We start from the raw sequence: 20,925 nt of genomic DNA, 5'->3' as shown, positions 1-20,925 counted from the left end.
GGTGATCACCCTGAACTTTACCTTTACCCATTATAAAATATATTTACCAATATTTTTTGATGAAAATCTGTTTAAAAAATACTTTATTGAAAAATTTTTGTCCTTAAAGAAATTTATAGTTTTCGATTGGGCAAAAGTTAGTGCGCACCAGTGCGCACTCAGTTCACACCAACACTGGATGAGTTCCATAGGTTGCACTGAATAGTGCAAGTTCAAAAGAATACGCCAAGATTTTCAGTGCTAAAGCTGAAACTCATTTTTGTTCACTTTGAAGCAATGTTCAACAAAATGTTACAAAACCACAGTAAAAGATATTAAGGTCCGTTTCCACCAACGCAGATCAACTTTAATCTCGGTTCAACTTAATCTTTGTCTTTTTCTAGTTCTAAAGATTAGAAAAAGACGAAGAGTAAGTTGAACCGAGATTAAAATTAATCTATATTGGTAGAAATGGGCATAAGAGTAGGGACAAGACCCCGTTTTCAATTCAACTGCGCAGATTTGCTTGTCCCTATGTATATCCTTAACTGTGATAAAACGTGCACTGAACTGGCACCGTCAAAATATCTCGTGCCACTTAGTGCGCACTGAGTGCGCACTACGGGAGTGTCGTGCGATCAAATGAACACGTGACACTAGCCAAGTGCGCATTGGCAATCGAACACGCTCTTGACACTGAGTGCAGCCAGTGCACCCCAATCAAAAACGCTATTAGTGATTGGTGACCCGTGTCCTTAGAAATTTAGTGATTGGTGACCCGTGTCCTGTAATGATTTAACATTTTTAGGTTACGTCTACTGAAGCAGAAGAGCATACTACAGTATGTACGCGATCTGATTGGTTGGCCTTTATTTCTTTCGCCGCATTGTGCAACGGGAGGTGATAGTTTATGTATCTCTTATTTCTATATTATTCCTATCGCTATACTATGGGTGCTTTCCAGCAAGGACACAATCAAACACAGTGTAACACAGTGAATCGTTTCATCCTTGTTTAACGTAAGCAAACAACAAGGACGTATGATTCACTGTGTTACACTGTGTCCCTTGCTGGAAAGCACCCACTATTACACTGTGTTTGACTGTGTCCCTTGCTGGAAAGCACCCTATCGCTATTGCCTGGCATTGTGTTTAGGCCTTAATTCCTGAAAGCCAAGTGAACCAAGAAGAAGAAAGACAAGATACGTTAGCGGTGTAAGATGGCAAGTCATTTGGCGGATCGAATTTTAGAATATCTGGATACACATGACGAAACGAATTCGTTATATTTGGCAGATATACTTCAAGAGGATCATCAAAAGATCGTAGGCGCGATTAAAAGTCTCGAGACGGTCCATGACGTGAGTGTTTCAACAACAGCAATTTCTATCTTGATTGAACTACATGTTATCTAAACTCGTACATTCTCAACATTCTCAATTATTTCTGTACATACGATTTAAATTAATGCGAGATGCGCTTATCAGTAGTATTTGTTGAAATATTTCACCTGTGAAATTGTTTCTCCGAACGTGTTAATCGAGTTTACCATTTTCGTAATTATACAGTTTAGCTTGTGCAACTCAAACATCAATAAAATTAGGCTTATTCGATGCGTTTTTGTATGAAACAAAAGAATCTGATAGAAATAAGCGTCGCTCTGCTTCGCGAACCGAGATATTGAGCGTTAAGTTTGACGACCATTAAGGTTAGGAAATCTGTCATACTGACTAAGGGTATTTTCCAACAACGTATACAGATAACACAGGCTTAGTTTACATCGTGCACGGGTACTAATTAGTAACGTTCTATTAAATTATCTTAATTTCGGCGATATATGTAAACATATACATGATATGTGTATTTAATCATTCTGATGCATATTGTATCAATTTATATACAGTGAGAGCAAAAAGTATTCGTACAAGGAAATTTTTTATAAAAAGTCTTATTTGTAAAAAATAAACATTAATTAGCAATTTTATACGATGAATACATTCTGTTCTAACCAAACAAACGAGCTTCGCATGTATTCATGATTTTAGAAGCTAAATTTCTCGAATACTTTTTGAGCATCCAAGCAACACAATTTTTAATTTTCGCTAATTTTTCAGATGATATATTTTCTATAATTAATATACATCTTTTTGCTATATATAATTTTGAGAAACATACAGTCTATTTTATTCTTTATGAATAAATTGTTAATTACCCAACAAATGATCGTCAATTAAGGAGAATGCAATATGTTAAGAATTGCTTGAAATTTGGAACATAGCTTTATCTACAAAGCATGCTTTTATGTAAATTTTTTCAGATTTTTTGACCAGCGCATTTTTCTGTAAATTAATAACAAAATTCTGGATTTTATAATAGACTATCTCTCTTTCTCTTATAGGAAACTCGATTCTATGTATCTGTTTTCAACAAATATTAATATTTGAAATGTTAAGAATCGAATAAATTTATGTTTAATATATAAAGTATAGCATATTAAAAATATATTTGAACATTAAAACAACTTTTACCACTCAGTTTATTAACAATAGTAAAAAATATAACCAAAGATGTGATACTTCTGCCATTGAAACTGTTTGATGGAGAAAATGTGGCAACGTTGTTTCATCATCGCGAATCAAGAATATTCTATCAGTTGAGTAGTGCCGTCAAAGTCTCACTACAAATGCTTCTAAGCATTTAATTTACTAATTACATAAAAAAAATTGTACTAAATGATTTGTCAAAGAACGCTTCAAAACATTTATAGTCACGTTAATCTTATCTACCCGTCAGACGTTGCAGTCAGACATTGCAGTTTGCAGTGTTACCAACTTCGATTTTTCAGTTTTACACCGTTGCCAAATCATTTCTTGAGCTAAAAATATTTATTCTAAAAAATATATGTTTATTTTTGAAACTTTTACACAAATAAACATTAATATTTTTTGCATTTTAATTGTATTATAATCCATATTTCTTTAAATTTTAGCTATTTATTTCTTCAAATTTTAATGTTCAAATGTTGGCTACACTCCATATTTCTTTTGTATTAAAGCATTCCCCTCTCACTGCCCGCCTCAGCCTTATAAACTCCTTAAACGTCGAATCGACGTCAAATTGATATTGAAATTATCGCATCGATTCGATATCAGTTTGATGACCCATTTTTCGCAGGATAATATTTACTTTTTAAAAATAAAGTTTTTTAACAAACATTTTATCTGTACGAATACTTTTTGCATTCACTGTATATCGTTCTTTGAATACATCGCTGAAATTAAAATAATTTCGCAGAAAGTTACTAATTAATACCTACATCAAGTGCACGATGTAAACTAGGCTAGTGTAACACTGACCGGTATTCATAGGCTGGTATTCATAGTAGAATCTTATATTTAAGACAGTCTTAAGTACAGTCTTAAAATGTCATGAACCAATAAGAAGGTCATTAGCGACTTATGACATTACTTAAGACGATCTTAAAATAAGAATCGACTATGAATACTGACCATCTTATTTCAAGATCATTTTTAGTAATGTCCTAAGACGCTAATGCGGCCCTCTGATTCATGACACCTCAGGACTGAACTTAAAACGATCTTGAATATAAGAACTGATTATGGTCTAGTTTACATCGTACACTTATACACGTACTAACTAGTAACTTTCTATTAAATTATTTTAATTTTAGCAATGTATTTAAAGAATGATGTACTAAATTGGTACAGTATACATCATAATTAAATACACACACACACATATATATATATATATGTTTCAACGTATCGCTGAAATTAAGATCATTCAATAGAAAGTTACTAGTTAGTACCCGTATCAAGTGCACGATGTAAACTAAGCCTATGGCCGGTATTCATAATCAGTTCTTATTTCAAGATCGTCTTAAGTAATGTCTTAAGATGCTAATGGCCCTCTGATTGGTTCGTGATACCTCAAGACAGAACTAAGACGGTCTTGAATATAAGAACTGACTATGAATACTGGCCACTGTGTCTTACACAAAATGTTCCAACTGTGACACAGGTGTTACACTGCTCGACACTGTAAAAACCTAAGTATAAGCGTGTAAAATATGTCAATAGTTGCTTTCCATTTGCACCGAGTCTCACATAATTTTTACTTGTGGTGTAACCACATCATAACTCAGTTGAATGTGCGTTCTTTTTGCATTCTGACAAGTGAGATTTAACTGCCCAGATAACAAAACGTTTCTTGGCATAAGAAAAGAAATAGGTGCTTAACACAAGTTTCTCTTCAATTGCCATCATGTTGCTGTCGCCAGGGCAATAATAATTTCGTTTAGGTCAACCTAGGGCCAGTTTTATTAACGCCGATCAAGCTTAATCGTGATTAATTGTCAACCGCAATTGGTCGATTCTACTAAACAGTAAACGCGATTGGTCAATCAACGGTCGATTAAGCTAACTGGCGTTGATGAAACTGGCCCCTAGAGACATTATGCAGACAACGGTTGTTTGCGCAAACGAGCGGAAATGCTGAAAGAAACTTATTCCCATAAATGTTGCTACAATCTGTTGGAAATTGTTTTTGTAAAATATTTAGTCCACATTTTTGTCAATGGAAATGGAGTGTCGTCGAGCAGTATGCGGTACCGCCATCAGAGGAATGCATCGAGTTAAATTTCTCGATTTTAAAAAAACAACATAGAATAGAGTAAAAGACGCAGCATTAGACGATTTTTCAGCTATGTTCTAATAAAATAATTTTTTGAAATGAGCCTCAACGGTTTTAGGATGAAAGGTATAATACTTTCTTTGAAATGTTTACCGAGTAAACGAAATTTCCTAATACTTTAATGTGTATTTTGTTCTGCATTGTAATTTTATTCATAGTAACTTACATCTGTCAACCAAATGAGTAAAATGTCTAAAATCAACTCATAAGTCACTTTAAGATATCTTTCAGAGTTCTTTATGAAATATCTTAAAGATGTTTCTTAAAGAACTCTTAAAGATATTTTAAAATTCTCTTTTGAGTCGATTTTAAACAGGAAAGCATTGTTAGAGGTTAATCCTTTTTACTACAACAGTTTCTTTATATTAATGTCAAATTGCTAGCAAATTTGTTTTATGTAGAATTAGTTTTCATCATGTTGCTGTGCCATTGTCCTAACCTATAAAATTTATAAAAAAGAAGAGGGAAATTGTTTCCTTCCGGTTGTGCATAATCGTTTATGGTATATATTGCTGCCAATCATAAGCAAAATCAGAAACCGCTCAAAAAAGATGGCAAAACTCAGGCGACGCAATTTATATCAAATTTATAGCAACATGCGGAAAACTTGCTATCTGGGTGAGTTTTTGCTTCCTATATGGCACAGAATTTGCAGCAATATGCAATGTTGCAGCAGTGTTGCTGCAACATTGCATATTGTGTGCTTCACTGAGTCTCATAAACTCACTTTAAAAATGAGATTATGAACCTGTGTTGTAATGTGATAACTTTTTACCAAAGTAAGCAAATAATGACGTTATTAATCTGAGTATGAAATACTCAGCTCACTTCAGACTCAGTTCACTTGTGTATAAATGGAAAGCAACTAATGTTAACCAACTTTTCAAAAAGTTATTTAGTAGTCGTACTTATTTTGCAATAAAATCGAATCACCAATTCTGAAAAAATTATAACTCAAGTCTAAATAAAAATCATAAACTTTTATTTAAACTTAAGTCTGAATAAAAATCATCTATTATTTATACGCTAAATATAATTATAAGAATAAGAATGGAAGACTATAATGCATTCTGGTGTTATACTATAAAACTAAATTGCGTTTCAACATCTTACACAGTGGAATACAATGTAATGTTCTGTGTTTTAGTTCGAAAATAGCGTAAATGTATATCGATATGAGCATGCACTATAAACACGTGTTCAACATCAATTTCTAAAAATAATTTTCTGCTTTAATTATACAAATATACTTTACAAGTACAAATTCACTACTTCAAAAACACAAATTATTTTCTTATATTACTTTTGTGTTTTTACAATAAATTTATTTTTAAAGCAGTAAATTTGTGTTTTAGACGAGAGAATTTGTTTTTAAGCAGTGAATTTGTGTTTTTAAAATAATAAATTTGTGTTTTAGAGCAGAGAATTTGTTTTTAACCAGTGAATTTGTGTTTTAGAACAGATAATTTCTTTTTAAAGCAGTGAATTTGTGTTTGCAAAGTAGAGAATTTGGGTCTGTTCGCGTTGCTTGCACTTTTTGCACTCAGCATCTTCGCTTTTTCTTTTTTCGACGACCAAATATATATCTCATTTTAAGTTAAAAAATGTTTGAGGATTTCAAGCAATGCGAACCGATCTTTTGTATAGTTAAAGCAAAGAATTATTTTTAGAAATTAAAGTATCTTAAGTCGGATCTACAATAGGTGTTTTAAGCCTTAAACTATAATTACAGTTGAATTCGAAAAGAATAATCGACTATGATTCGTCCATTTCTTATGGTTTAAGGCTTAAAAACCTATTGTTGATTCAAGCTACGTTAGCCTTAATTATCCGAGCCTTACCCCGGATCTCAATAGATATTTTAAGCGTTAAGTCGTAAGAAATTGACCAATTACAATCGAATCCGAGAAGAATAAGCGACTGTGGTTCGTCCATTTCTTATGACTTAAGGCTTGAAACCCTATTGTAGATCCGGGGTTAGCAGAAAGCTGACTTATAATGGGCTTCCTACAATAAGTCATTGCCTAAGCTTTAAGTCTTAAGTTATAAGAAATTGACCAATCATAATCGATTATTCTTCTTACATTCGACTATGATTGATTAATTTCTTATGACTTAAAACTTAAATAATAGCTTGTTGTAGAAAGCCCATAATCTTAAGACAGTATCTTATGACTTAAGTCTTATGTCTTTAGTAAGTCCGGATTTACAATAGGTGTTTTAAGCCTTAAGCCATAAGAAATTGACCAAATACAGTTGAATGCGAGGAGAATAACTGATTGTGATTCGTCTATTTCTTATGGCTTAAGGCCATGGAGGATAGAAAACAGGAGACAGGAACTTATATGGACGAGGCCGTCAAAAGCGTGGTCAAAAGTGATCATCTGAATTAGTTCGATCTAGATATCGCTTCTTTTCCACGACACCGTCCTCGCAGTAGATCATATTAGTTTTACAAAGTTTTAGGTTGAAACTGGCAAATTTAGAATTTTGACTCTTGATTTAAGTGGCCTAGCCAAAAATAATAAAAAGAAGAAAATTTCAACTCATATGGCCGTCAAATTAGTGGATAGATTCCTTGAGGCCACAACTCATATAATTATAAATTATAATGACGCGTGTGTGTTCGTTTCCTGATTGTAATTCGGGAAGAGCAAGTGATAAAAGAAATAACGAATTATATAGTTGGAAGAATAAAACAACGTTTACTTACTGTTACTGTCAAACAATAACGTCTCAATTCTTAAATTATGTGTGTTCGGTTGTGTGTGCACAAATGAAAGGAGTTTTGCAATTCGAACGCCGTCTACCGAGCACCACCAATACCAATTCAGAAACCTAATTTCGACCACACCTTTCTCAAGCCTAGTTCCATTCTCTATCCTCCATGCTTAAGGCTTAAAAATCTATTGTAGATCCTGGGTAATTGGTCAATTTCTTATGGCTTAAGACTTAAGTCTGAATTTACAATTTTAAGCCATAAGAAATGGACGACTCACAGTTGATTATTCTCCTCGCACTCGACTGTAAGTCCGGATCTACAATAGGGTTTTAAGCCTTAAACCATAAGAAATGGACGCATTATGATCGATTATTTTCCTGGAATTCGACTGTAATTGGTCAATTTCTTACTGCTTAAGACTTAAAACTCTATTGTAGATCCAAGGTTACAGACACTGTCTTATTGGCCGCAGCACAGATGCTCGATCCACAACCTTACTTTAAGAGGCCCTAAGAATGCTGTCCCATGACAGTCGGAATTTCAGAAAACGGAATCTCGGAAAAGTAATAGAGTGGGGATGAATCAATCAAAATTATTAGGATGCATTACTGTTCATCTGCACATATACGTTAGATACAAGATTATTGAAATTTAATTTCTATAAAAAGAAATTCATTATTAATAAATACCCAGATAGCCAAGTCTGTAGAAAACAGATTTTTTAAATGTCCGCTACATATTATGCCAACAGAATACCAACAGAATTAGATGTACATAATATTGTTGACAGACTTCTAGAAAAAACGAAACAAAATCTGCAAGCGTCAGATAATGTCGGCAGGATCTGCACAGTTTCTACCAACAATTTGCCTTCATATTATATCGACTGGCAATGTTAACAAAACACAAGCCTAATGTGGACGCAATTGATGGCAGACTGCCGTCATTTTCTGCTCGAACCTGCTGACAGTCTGCTAGAAGACTACAGGCATTTTGCTATTTGGGTAATTATTCGATAAGTATTCGTTTTTATAGCATATAAATATAATTATTTATATCGGATAAAATTGCGTGCTTGTCGGTCCGAAGTTTTTGTGGCTAGATTTCTCATGGGGCGACTTTTTCGGAAAACGGACTATTATTCTAACACCTCGAACCATCTTTTAATTTAAAAGATTCTTTCATTATCTTCTATTATAATAAAAAATATATTGAAATTTGATTTTCTTGCGGATTCTTCTAATACTATATAATTTACTGAGGATGGTCTAATTGAGACCGAAACGTCTATATGTAATTTTAATTATTAAATATATATTTATTCGCGACGAATATCCTGCGTTCGTAGTTGTATGCCTTTTATCCAATTCTTGTTGTTTTAATATTGAACTACGTTTGACCTAAAACGTATAAATATTTATAACATGTATAATTATACAGGGTGTCCCGTAAGTTTTGGCCAATCGTTTTTGTGTAGATGGAGCGGATTAAACTGAGTCGAAAAGTCCTCTACCATTTTGCAATTTTCGCAATAGTTAACAAGATATTAATTACTAAAAATTGCCAAATATTGGTCTTCAATAATTTTTTCAAATACTATCAACTTTACAGAAAAACTGCAACAGACAAAAATAATTTATTTTCTTTTTATAAAACTCTAAGAATTTTTTCAGAATTTTTAATCAATTTAATATTGCATTTTTTATTTTTACCAACATGAGAAAATACGGTACTTAAAAACTCTGAAAAAATTCTCAGAACTTTATGAGAAGAAAATTAATTATTTTTGTCTCTTACAGTTTTTCTGTAAAGTTAATAGTATTTGAGTAAAAAATTATTGAAGATCAAGATTTGGCAATTTTTAGTAATTATTATCTTAACTATTGCGAAAATTGCAAAATGGTGGAAGACTTTTCGACTCAGTTTAGTCCACTCTATCTACACAAAAACGATTGGCTAAAACTTCCTCCTTTTTTTGAAAAATTATTTTTTCGTGTAATAGAAATAATAATAGTAATGTGAAAACATCAAAAATAATTAAAAGGATAATTTCCGCTTTGTTCGTTTTAGAAAAAAACAAGTTTGGAAAAATATAAAAAAATTGCTCATACTCAATTATCCATAATTAATTTTTTTACATTTCTTTAAATTTGATTTTTTTTCTGAAACAAATAGTGCGAAAATTATCCTTTTAATTATTTTTAATATTTTCACATTACTATTATTATTTCTATTAAACTAAAAAGTAATTTTACAAAAGAAAGAAGGATGTATGAACATGTATCGACATATTTCATATAAAATTATGTATGTTTATGAATATTTATACATGTTTATATATGTTTATACATATTTATATACATATTCATGTGTTACAAATTTTTTACAGAGTTTATACGTATAGAAATTCAAATTCTATAATCTTATATTTAACGTAGGTATATGTACAGACGAATAGTAATGTATCTCAATAATTCTGATTGGTTGATCCCCACTCTTACTTTTCCGTTTTCCGAAATTTCGACTGTCGTGGGACAGCACCCTAAGCTGTCAAGTCGTAAGAAATTAATCAACCACAGTCGATTATTATTCTCATATTCAACTGTGATTGCTCAATTTCTTAATGGCCTTAGCCTGTTCTACAATAGGGTCGCAAGCCATAAGCCGCAAGAAATTAACCAATCATAGTCAATTATTTGTTTCATATTCAACTGTGATTAGCCAAATTCTTGCGGTTTGCGATTCTATTGTAGAACAGGCATTATGATATATCCACACAACTTGCATAGCCGCATAAACGTATGCATAGCCCCGGATCTACAACAGGTGTTTTAAGACCTAAGCCGTAAGAAATTGACCAATTACAATCGAATCCGAGGGGAATAATCGACTGTGATTCGTCCATTTCTTATGGCTTAAGGCTTAAAACACTATTGTAGATCCGGAGTAAAGAAAATTATTCAATATTTTTTTTCTTTTCTAGACCCCTTAATGGATTTCCGACCTTTTCAATATTTTTCTTATAAAGACGCACGTAAAATGTGATTGGATAATTTTTGTTATGCATACGTTTATACGGCGATGCAAGTTTGTGTGAATATACCCTTAGCTCACAATGCACACTTGATGCTCCTATGTAAAGAAGCCTTTAATTGATGTTGAACACGTGTTCACAGCGCATGCTCATATCGGTACATTTAACTGCATTCCACTTAAAGCTACATACAATTTCATGGTGTCGCTTGTTGCAGCGATAAATAATCATGTGACTGAATTCTCCCTCAATTTGTCCACTTTCTTGTCACCAGCGACATTGTTGAAAAGTTGGATTAATCCAACTTTTAGCGACATCGCTCTTACGTAAAACATGGAACAACTGGATGTGAAACCAGCGGCATACGATGCTTGTTTTCCTGCTGGATTGCTTGATGGATTAGAATCTTGCCACCGTGTTGGCTGCGATGCTGGCATTGCCGATGGTGGCAAGATTCTAATCCATCTAGCAATCCAGCAGGAAAACAAGCATTGTGTGCCGCAGACTTAAGTATAATAAAGGTATTTACCACATAGACTTATAAGATAGACGGAGCGTTCACACGAGAGGAGCTGAAGACAACATTGAAGGACAGCTCTATTCCAGACATCGTTGTTTCCCTCTTTCACAGTGAGCGGTGAGGGACCAATTAGCTTGAGCGTAAGGCCACAACTCTCGAACGTCTATCTTTGTTGCTCTCGGCCACTTCCCGGCCTACCGCGGCGACCAATCAATTCACTACTAAAAAAGAAGAGAACTACTCCGCGACTAGAGTCCCTAGAAGTAAGAGTTGCGCCAATCTTGTACTATTTTTGATTGGCTGGATGAATAATGGCGGAACCAATCAGTGATGACTGAGTATGTGGAAGGGAACCTGCACACACGTGCGCAACGTAAAATGAATTCTTTTACTGAGAACAGGATTATGAGTATAATTAGAAGATAAGAATTATTGGATAGGTTATTAAGGAACACACACACACACACACACACACACACGAAAAGTATATAATAGAAATACAATATGTTTATAGATGGAACAAAAAATGAAATAAAAATAAAATACACAAAATACAATATTTTATCAAAATGATATATTCATTATTAAAATCTTCATAAACAAAGCAATATATTCATATGACTAAATCATTAAATATATTTTAATTCAACATAAAAACATTCAATATTTTAATTTAATATATTAATTGAATGTAAACTGCTTATAAAATATAATGCAATTGAAACAAAAATCTAACATCTTTCAATAAAATGAGATAAGTTTGAAATGTTTATTTTATTAATGAATGCATAGCCATAGTTTTGCTATTAAAAACAGGTTTATTTAATCGTTCTGACTGACAACTTTTTCTTAGCTTAAATTTAATAAAACGAGTTTTAATTTTATCGGATAAACCGTGACAATTTTTTAATGTGTCACATTTAATGTTCTCCATGCTTGTAATGAAAAATTTAACAATATCACAATTTATTTGCTCAATGTAAGGTAAATATGTTTTAATAATAATATGCAGTTTAAGAAAAAAAACGAATGTTTTATCGTTTACAAAAAATAATGTTTTCTTTCTATAACATTTGAGACTAACAAGTCGTGAATATCTGTTTTCAATTTTAGAATCGTATGTTTTGGATCCAGCAGATTCAATACATTTTTCGCAAGTCTTTTGATTTTTAATTATACTATGTATAATGTAACCACATAAATAATATAACGAATTTAATTCTAGTCTGTCCAACTTTATTAATTTGTTGTCAGGTTTAGGTGGTATTATATTAGGTATTTCTTCAAATTGTTTATTCGAACACTTTTTTGGGGAACGTTTTAAAAAATCTCCCAATAAAACACCATTATCTGTTTCGTAATTAGTGCTTCGTATATCTTGTAAATATTGGGGTATTTCCGTCTTTGTCCGACACTTTTGCTTTATAGCGATCAAAAGTTACTGAAAGTCCGCGATCGGTTATTTTTGCCACGGATAGTAAGTTAGCACGTAGGTCTGGTACATAGAGAGTTTCGTTTAGTTCAATGTCATTTATTTTCCTTCCAACGTTTGTTGAAAAGGTAACCGGTCCTTTACCAAGTATCATAGTCGATGTGTCACTCGCTAGGTTAAGTCTACCCGAATGTTTTGTGTCAATATTCGCGAACGCGGTTTTATCGTTGCACAAATGCGACGTGCACCCACTGTCAATGCACCACAGCTTATTATCGTCAGCGCGTAGTGCTACTTGTGCATTGTCGCCTTGTTTTATATAGAGACTCACCTTCTCTGTATTGTTCGCCAATTGCTTCTTATTCTTTGTAAAGCAGTCAGATGCTTTGTGCCCCATCTTTCCGCATTCAAAACATCTCAGACTTTTCTTTCTATCCTTGTCTGTCTTGTCGAACTTATTTTTATAATGTTTCTTGAAGTTCGTCTTCTTTTCGACAGCTAGTGCCTCTTGGCCGGAACTAGATGGCGTTTCGCCTCTTCTCGCGTCATTTTCCTCTAGTATTTTCACGCGTAGGATTTCTGGAGATGGCAGCTCATCTCGAAATTCTATTGCACACCTGAAGTTCTCGTATGCTGTAGGAAGACTGTATAAAAGCATGACTGATAATAGATCTGGGTGGATAACAACATCCATTTCTGTCAGCTTATCGACTGCGTCGAAAAATTTTGCCATGTGGTCACGTATATCGCCCCCTGCATCCATCCTTTGTAGCGTGAGTCGTTTCAGTAGAGTGGCCTTTCTAGCTGGACCTTTAGATTGATATATACTTTCGAGTTTCAGCCAGATTTCGCGTGATGTTCGACATCCTTTAACTTGTATTAACTCACTGGCACTGATGGATAAAATTATGTCCGATTTGGCTTTACTGTCTTTCTCTATCCATCCTCGTTCTACCGATTGTGATGTCGGGTCGTTAGCAACCGCTGCAGGTTTTTGAATTGCACCACTCACATATGACCATGCATCGTTTTTCACTAATAATGCTTCCATCTGCATTTTCCAACTGTCATAGTTGTCTTTATTAAGTGCTTCGATGCGCACTAGTCCACTGGTATTCATCTCTGCTGATGATTTAGAATGCACGTGTCGTTATGAGAACAAAGAATCACACGGACGCCTCGTCGCACTTATTACGTCCTCTTTTCTTTTGAGTCAGATTCCGCACGTATTATACTTTACGCGCGTCTGGGCCCATAACCTGTTATAAATGTCTTAGCGGAATATGAGGAGGCGTCACAAAAATAACTGAGGGTGACTTCGTTGTTAAACGACTAACTTTACTGTTCTTTATTGAATACTATATGTGAGCAATACAGGCAACACGCCATATTATCTTCTTTAATAATAATGAGTATATAGAAAGGTGACCGATGTCGTTAGAACCACAGCTCTGCGCCATCTGTAATAGATTGTCGATCTATCGATCGAGTTGCAATGGGGTTACAATGTGGATCGATTCATTGCTCCAACATTGTTGATGCAATAATTTTATTTGTTGGAGAGCACACTCTGATATAGATGATGTAATATTGGATATAGGCAATGTTGCTGTAGATATATGTGTGTTATTATTTTCGTTTTCAGGAAGCTCTTTAACAGTATTTATGAATTCAGTGTTAATATTTTCATTGTTATCATTATTTTGAAATGTGTTATTATTAAAATCGTCCACAGAATCGATTGTTATATCTGAAAGTTGATTATAATGAATAAATAGGATGATGAATTAATTTCAGCCCGAAAATGATTTGTGTAAATGATATTCGTACGTTTATTAATATTTTCCTCGTTATTTTTGTCATTTCCCTTTGTTTCCAATCCCACAGATTCAGCTACTCCAAGAAGTTTGTGTTGAACCGGAAAAATTGTTGGTATTGCACATCTTTTCAATTTTTTTTTTCCATCTTGTCGAAGTCTTTCCCACATTTCCTTGTCAAAATGTACCTATATAAATAAAACATGAGGAACATTATTGTTATTGAAAATATTCAATACATAAAATAAATAAATAAATTTATTTTATATAATTACACGTTTACATCACAAATAGATGAATATGGCTTAGGCTTCCAGTTTTCTTTCCCGATATGTTGTAGCCATAATGCCTTTTTTCTTATATCTACAGGAAAAGTTGTCATATAATATCCTTGTTCGCTTCTGTTGCGACAACCCTGTATGCAACAGCCAGTCATTTTCTACAAAATAACGCTTTTTAATAGAATTGAGGTTATGATACTAGCTTTATTCTTATACATCCTTATTTTTTATTATTGAGGTTATGACACTAGCTTTATTCTTATACATCCTTATTTTTTATTACTTCGTAAAATTTTAACAATTTAATCCATAATTACATATACTTACTTATTCGCTAATAATTAGAATTTATTAATATTAATTGAAACGTTGACACTTATATAAATATCCCTACCGTTATTCTATTCTTGTACATAAATATGTTTACTCCGTGTACGTATACGACGTATGCATGCGGCATGCGCTATATGCAGTAAAAATATGCCATTTTTAATCCAACTAGAAGATTGACGCAACTCTTATTTCTAGGGATCTATCCGCGACTGTTTCTTTCTCTTTCTATCACGTCTTCAGCTTCTCTCGTACGAATGCTCCGTCTATCTTATAAGTCTATGATTTACTATAGGCTGGATTTTTATTTACGACGCTCATTTTCAGCGTCAAAACAGGTCACGTGATCAAAATTGACGCTTGATATTCGTCATCGTCGTCGATAAAAAAAATTAATACGACCCTGACTCACAATGTCAAGGTCACGACCCCGAGTGATCATCAGACACTTTCAGCAGGCGACCGTTGCCCATTGGGAAGATATTAAAATTAAAATGGACAGTTGACCTCCGATGACCTTGATCCTCTCACACATTATGAAGGTCTTTACACCGAACAACCTTCGGAAGATTGTAGCAGTCACCCATCACGCGTTACGAAGTTATCACAAAAAATTCGTACAATCTTCACTCACAATGTCACGGTCACAACTGTGACCGTCGGTGACCATCGGACACTTTCAGCAGGCGAGGGTGAGAGATAACCAAAGGGGGTGAGAATATGAAAGAAAGTGAGATAGGGTGAAAAATGGGGGAGTGGTGGGAGTGGGAGGTAAGGGGGAGGGGGAGAGGAAAAAGGTAGTGGGTCAAAGTTGGTGGAGGTGTGAGTGAAAGGTGAGAGACAAGAAAGGTGCATGTGACTGCGGACAGAGAAGGAGAAAATGTTATTTCATTTTTCATGAAAATCATCACTTTTTGACCACTCGTATGTCCAGAATGGCTTGACCGATTTAAAATTTTTTTAGCTCAAATTACTCGTGGCGATGCGGCCTTTCAGGATATATCACATGCAATTCAAAATTTTTTATATTTTAGTAGTTATGCTCCCTCTAAAAATGGACTTTGGTGGTTCGGGATAAGAGACTTGTAGTGTCTTTTTTTTTTTAACATTGCTGGAGCCACTACCGCGTCTCCTGATTTCGAGTAAAATTTTTCTCGGAAAGGTTTTGGAATGTAGCCTTAGAATATGGATATCATTGCAAAACTTGATACAAAATATTCTCATTCGATACGTTCCATTCGAAATGAGAAAATGTAGTAGAAAAATGTGACAGTCAACTTTACGAAGCGACTGCTCAGGTTAGGAAAACGAGTTTTCTTTACTTGAATAGTTATTAGAGCTGCGTAACATAAACGTCACCCGAGTGTCGCCGTGTATTATCTTATTATCCAATGTTAAACACAAGGATAAAATGATACATGGGAGCACTTGGGTAATGTTTCCGAACGTAATCCAATTCTAACATTTAATAATTTGCTTCGTGAAGCATACCACGTTTTTCTGCCAGATTCTTTCATTTTGTGTCAAATAAATATATTTTTATCAAGTTTCGTGGTGATGCCCGTTCTAAATAATTATCACAATAAATAAATAAAAATTTCTTATCAATAAATTTGTTGCGTACGATTTTACCTCATTTAATTCTGATTATTTTTATTTCCAATTTTATTTATACTGACTTTTCTTTATGATTGCTCAATACATTATACCAATTTAATTATTGTGTTATTAAGTTATTTATTATTATTATTATTATTTAATTATCGTATTATTTGTTATTATTTGCGATAATTTCATGAAATTATCGCAAATAATAATCGGATGGCTGTTGTATATACTGTGGCATGATCATGTGAAATGATCATAGACGAAAAAAGTATTTTGACTTATGGATGTATGGAAGCATAGAGGTGATCCCGATTGATCACGGCTCGATTGGACACCACCAATCACAGCGACCAGTGCTTAGGAGCTTTGTAGTCTCAAGCGCTGTGAGTGGCTCGTGTCCAATTGAGTCGTATCCAACTGGGTGCCACCCGGAAGCATATGGCCGATTATTCATTGATAATTTTTAAATAATTTTTTAAAATCCATATTCACGTCGTCTTTCAAATAAAGGATCGACCCAAAATCTCTTTTTTATATTTTCTTTTTAAATTTGTACATTCATTAATGCATACAGATGCTATTAATCTATTTTGACGTAGTTTCGCTTTATTTCTGTTGTGCACAGTCGCATCAACTTGACAGGTTCAATCGTAATACCGTTTTTGATATGATATTTTGGACTTAACAGCACTTTACACAACACAATTAATACAATTACTGTCAAAAACTTATCGCTGCTAACCCATTTATATGAGCGACATTCGAGGTTAGCTACATATGAAATCACGTGACTCGTTTGTCGCTGAATATTAGAGTGGGTATAAAAAGAATTACGCTAAACAATATTATATTATATTAGCCGAAAGTCGCTACTTTGGCTGCGTTCGGGCAGCGCGTTATCAACGCTATTTGTGTCATACTATCCTTGTTTCACGTTTAATAGACGATGAAGATAGAATGACACAAAGAGCGGTAATAACGTTTCCCCGAATCCAGCCTTTGTATCCAATATCTATAACGCAATTCGTCGTCTTATTCTCTTCTTTTTTGAATGTTGTCTTCTTTTTAACTGACAGTAAGAATACTTAATGGCGGAGCCAATCAGCATTAAGCATTGCAATAACAAAAAACTCCAAAACCAGGGCGAATGAGAGTCTGCGTGGTAATTAATACGCAATCTTAATTCTTCAATTCAAATTAGAATCTTTATTCCAACAATAGTATGTTTCGGTTCACTTTGGACCCATCTTCAGCAAACAAATTTAAAATATCAATCACTTCATGTCAAAGAAAAATCACCATCAGATTTGCAGATTTGATGTTATAATCTATTCGAAACATTAATTTATAAGTAATAATTATATTCGGACTCTCAATTTTCAAACAAATTAAAAGTATGACTAAATTAGGCTAGTGAGAATCTAGCAACGGTGAACGGCGCAATGATAGGTGAAAACCATACTCAGATGTTAACTTAAAGTCTTCTGTATTTGGACGTTTCGATTCTCTTTGGAGTCATCCTCAGCAATAAAGTTACAATATGATTGACTTACATGTAGGGATGGGCGATGTTTAAAAATGGATCGATTTTTTAAAATCAATGAAAATAAAACTAATCGAAAGAGTTCGATTATAAATCGAAAAAAAATCGGAGATTCGATGAATCGTCTTTTTTTTCGCATGAAAATATCCATAGACTTCTGCATGTTTTACTAGATTGACTGGATTACTAATAGTGCTAATGGTACGTTTCCACTGAGGGCGTCACGACGCGACGCGAAAGAGAGAAATGGTACGTTTCCACTGATCGCGTCACGCGTCGCGTCATGAAAGAGAGAAAGAGATTAGATTATATAAATACACAACCCCTCTCTTTCTCTCCTTCGACGACGCAACGCGTGACGCGCTCAGTGAAAACTCAGCCAAAGAGTGAAATTTATATATGTACACATCCCCTCTCTTTCTCTCTTTCGCGTCGCGTTGTGACGCGATGGACGACGCGACGCGTGACACACTCATTGTCAGTGGAAACGTACCATAAGAGTGAAATCACACGATGCGAAAAAGGACCAATCAGCGAGGCAATATGAGCAGTGGCGTAAACTGTAAAAGGAAATATCTTCTACGCTACTGGCCATTGATTCGCTTATGCACTATGCGTTATGCGTTATGCAAAAGTGTGTGCTGCGGCCTTCAGGCTACTTTCATATACAACGTAATTTGCGTAAGCGTAATTTGCTTCAACCAATCAAATCGTATTAAAGTGTGTCAGCTACTACGCGTTATCTAGTTGAAACGATTTGATTGGTTGACTGTCGAGTCGGAAAACCAATATAGGGAAACTTAGAAGAAAAAGAAGATTGATTGGCACAAGTTACGCTTAAGGTGCATTTACAAGCAAGCGTCAAGCAGCGGAAACTGCAACCAATCAGCGAGGCGATAAGTGCAGTGGCGTAAAAAATATATTTTACGTCACTACCAGCATCGTCTAGCTAATTGGTTGCTGCTTCCGCTACTTGACGCTTGCATGTGAATGCACCTTTAGGATATGTATCCATTGAGCGCGTCAAGGCCCGTCTACAATACACGCAGTAAGAAGTAAGAGTAAGAAATTGACCAATCACAGTCGATTATTCTTCTCACATTCGACTGTGATTGGTCAATTTCTTACTCTTACTTCTTACTCCGTGTATTGTAGACGACGCCTCACGCGTGGCGTCGTCGAAGGAGAGAAAGAGAGGGGTTGTGTATTTATATAATCTTATCTCTTTCTCTCTTTCATGACGCGACGCGTGACGCGCTCAGTGGAAACGTACCATAACTCGAAATATAAGGAAATCAGTTCACAATTTCGTTGAAAGCAACATAGGCCTAGTTTACACCCAGGTTTCGATCCGAGTCGGAATGTAAGGCCCTGCGCACAATAGAAGGAATAAGGAATTATGAATAAAGAATAAACGCTTTCAACCTATCAGAACCCATGTATCCTGATGTATCCGATTTCTGATAGGTTAAAATTGTTTAGTCTTTATTTCTAATTCCTTATTCCTTCTATTGTGCGCAGGGCCTAAGAACCAACCAACTGCAGTCGAGTATTTCCCTGTTACAGTCGAATGACAAGGGAATGCTCGACTGCAGTTGATTGGTTCTTTCATTCTGATCCGGTTTTAACCGTCGGTGGAAACTAGGCCTCTGATGGCTCTGGCACACCAGCGCGATGTGCAACGCGATACGCGATATGCGACGCGTGATATCCAATTAACGTATAGCTCTTCTGGAAAAACAGTGTGTTAATTGGATATCGTAGTGTTAAGGGTATATCCACACAACTTGCATAGCCGCATAAAAATATGCATAAAAAAATTATCCAATCACATTTTATATGCGTCTTTATAAGAGAAATGCATTTTGAAATCTCTCCAGGAGGAAAGAAGAGGAAGACAGATGAACTGGTGCAAAAGTTCAACCAAAAAGAACAGGCCTTATGCTTCAGATTGACTGCCGCAACAAGCTTGCGATCGGCTTGCGTTTAATGTAGAATGGGCTGAAGATAATATATGGAACACTCGGATGACGTTTCTGAACGTAGCTCAGTGAATGGCAGTTTATCGATGTTTTGGGGAAAAAATTGTTCTTCGATGAATCGAACGGAAAAATAATCGGTGAAAAAATCGATAAATTAAAAAATAATCGGTGTGTTCGATTAATCGATAGAAATCGCCCATCCCTACTTACATGTCCTCGATGATTTAAGTCACTCGCAAATTGGCAAAGATGCAGCGTTGTTAATCTAACAATTACACAATTTTCTCATTAGCATATGCCTGAGTTCACAACATTAAATGACTTACCACCATAGGACATGAAGCGTGTCGCGAAGCCATACAATAATCACAAGACATCACAATTAAATATAATAAATTTGAATGATATCGACATCTTCAACTGTCAGTATACATTGACATGTCGCTCGGAATTGAGTTGTTCTCGATGTAAAAGGTCAACATGTACGAAAACAAAAAGGGCAAGCTTATAAACTTCAAGATGAAATAGCATGTATATTATTCCATTCGTCATTCGCCAATTAAAATCGCAAAAATTTTTTTATGTAAAAAATTAGAATCGTAAAAATTAAATTAACGATCAGAACAGTACCATATTAATAAATATATATAACAACTGTATAAACAATTATTTCTTAAAACTAATACATTTTCGTCGAATGAATAAAATTTGAATAACTTAAATTAAAACATAAAACTTTTACGTCAACAAATAAAACATGAATAATTTAAATTAATACATCCACAATTAAATTAGGAGAAACTTTCTAACATTGTTGCATAAGTGTAATGCAATCCTTCCGTATCTGAACGTAAATTAAGGCCATTATTTTGTATTTGTATAAATGCCATTTCCGAAATCAGTCTTTTTTTTCAAAAATTTCTCCTTATCCAAAATTCTGACATTCTCCCAATCGAAATCATGTG

General features: G+C 34.4%; 1 protein-coding gene across 2 annotated transcripts in view; it reads left to right on the top strand.

Annotated features, from left to right (window-relative positions):
* The first annotated feature begins 863 nt into the window (after positions 1-863).
* LOC108765512 (phenylalanine--tRNA ligase alpha subunit) overlaps positions 864-20,925 on the top strand; it is an 84,746-nt gene continuing 64,684 nt past the window's right edge. Inside the window, exons 1-2 of one of the 2 annotated variants that reach the window (XM_018514271.1) lie at positions 864-891; positions 1,135-1,339. In XM_018514271.1, the coding sequence (XP_018369773.1) occupies positions 1,199-1,339 (141 nt within the window). In that variant the 5' untranslated portion in view covers positions 864-891; positions 1,135-1,198. Of the gene's footprint in view, positions 892-1,088; positions 1,340-20,925 lie in introns of those variants that run through there. The other variant, XM_018514270.1, reaches the window with a different exon arrangement.

This window comes from Trachymyrmex cornetzi, unplaced genomic scaffold, assembly GCF_001594075.2.
Source record: "Trachymyrmex cornetzi isolate Tcor2-1 unplaced genomic scaffold, Tcor1.1 scaffold497, whole genome shotgun sequence".
NCBI lineage: Eukaryota > Metazoa > Arthropoda > Insecta > Hymenoptera > Formicidae > Trachymyrmex > Trachymyrmex cornetzi.
Note: the sequence above shows the minus strand (reverse complement) of the source record. Positions and strands in the feature narration are given on the sequence as shown.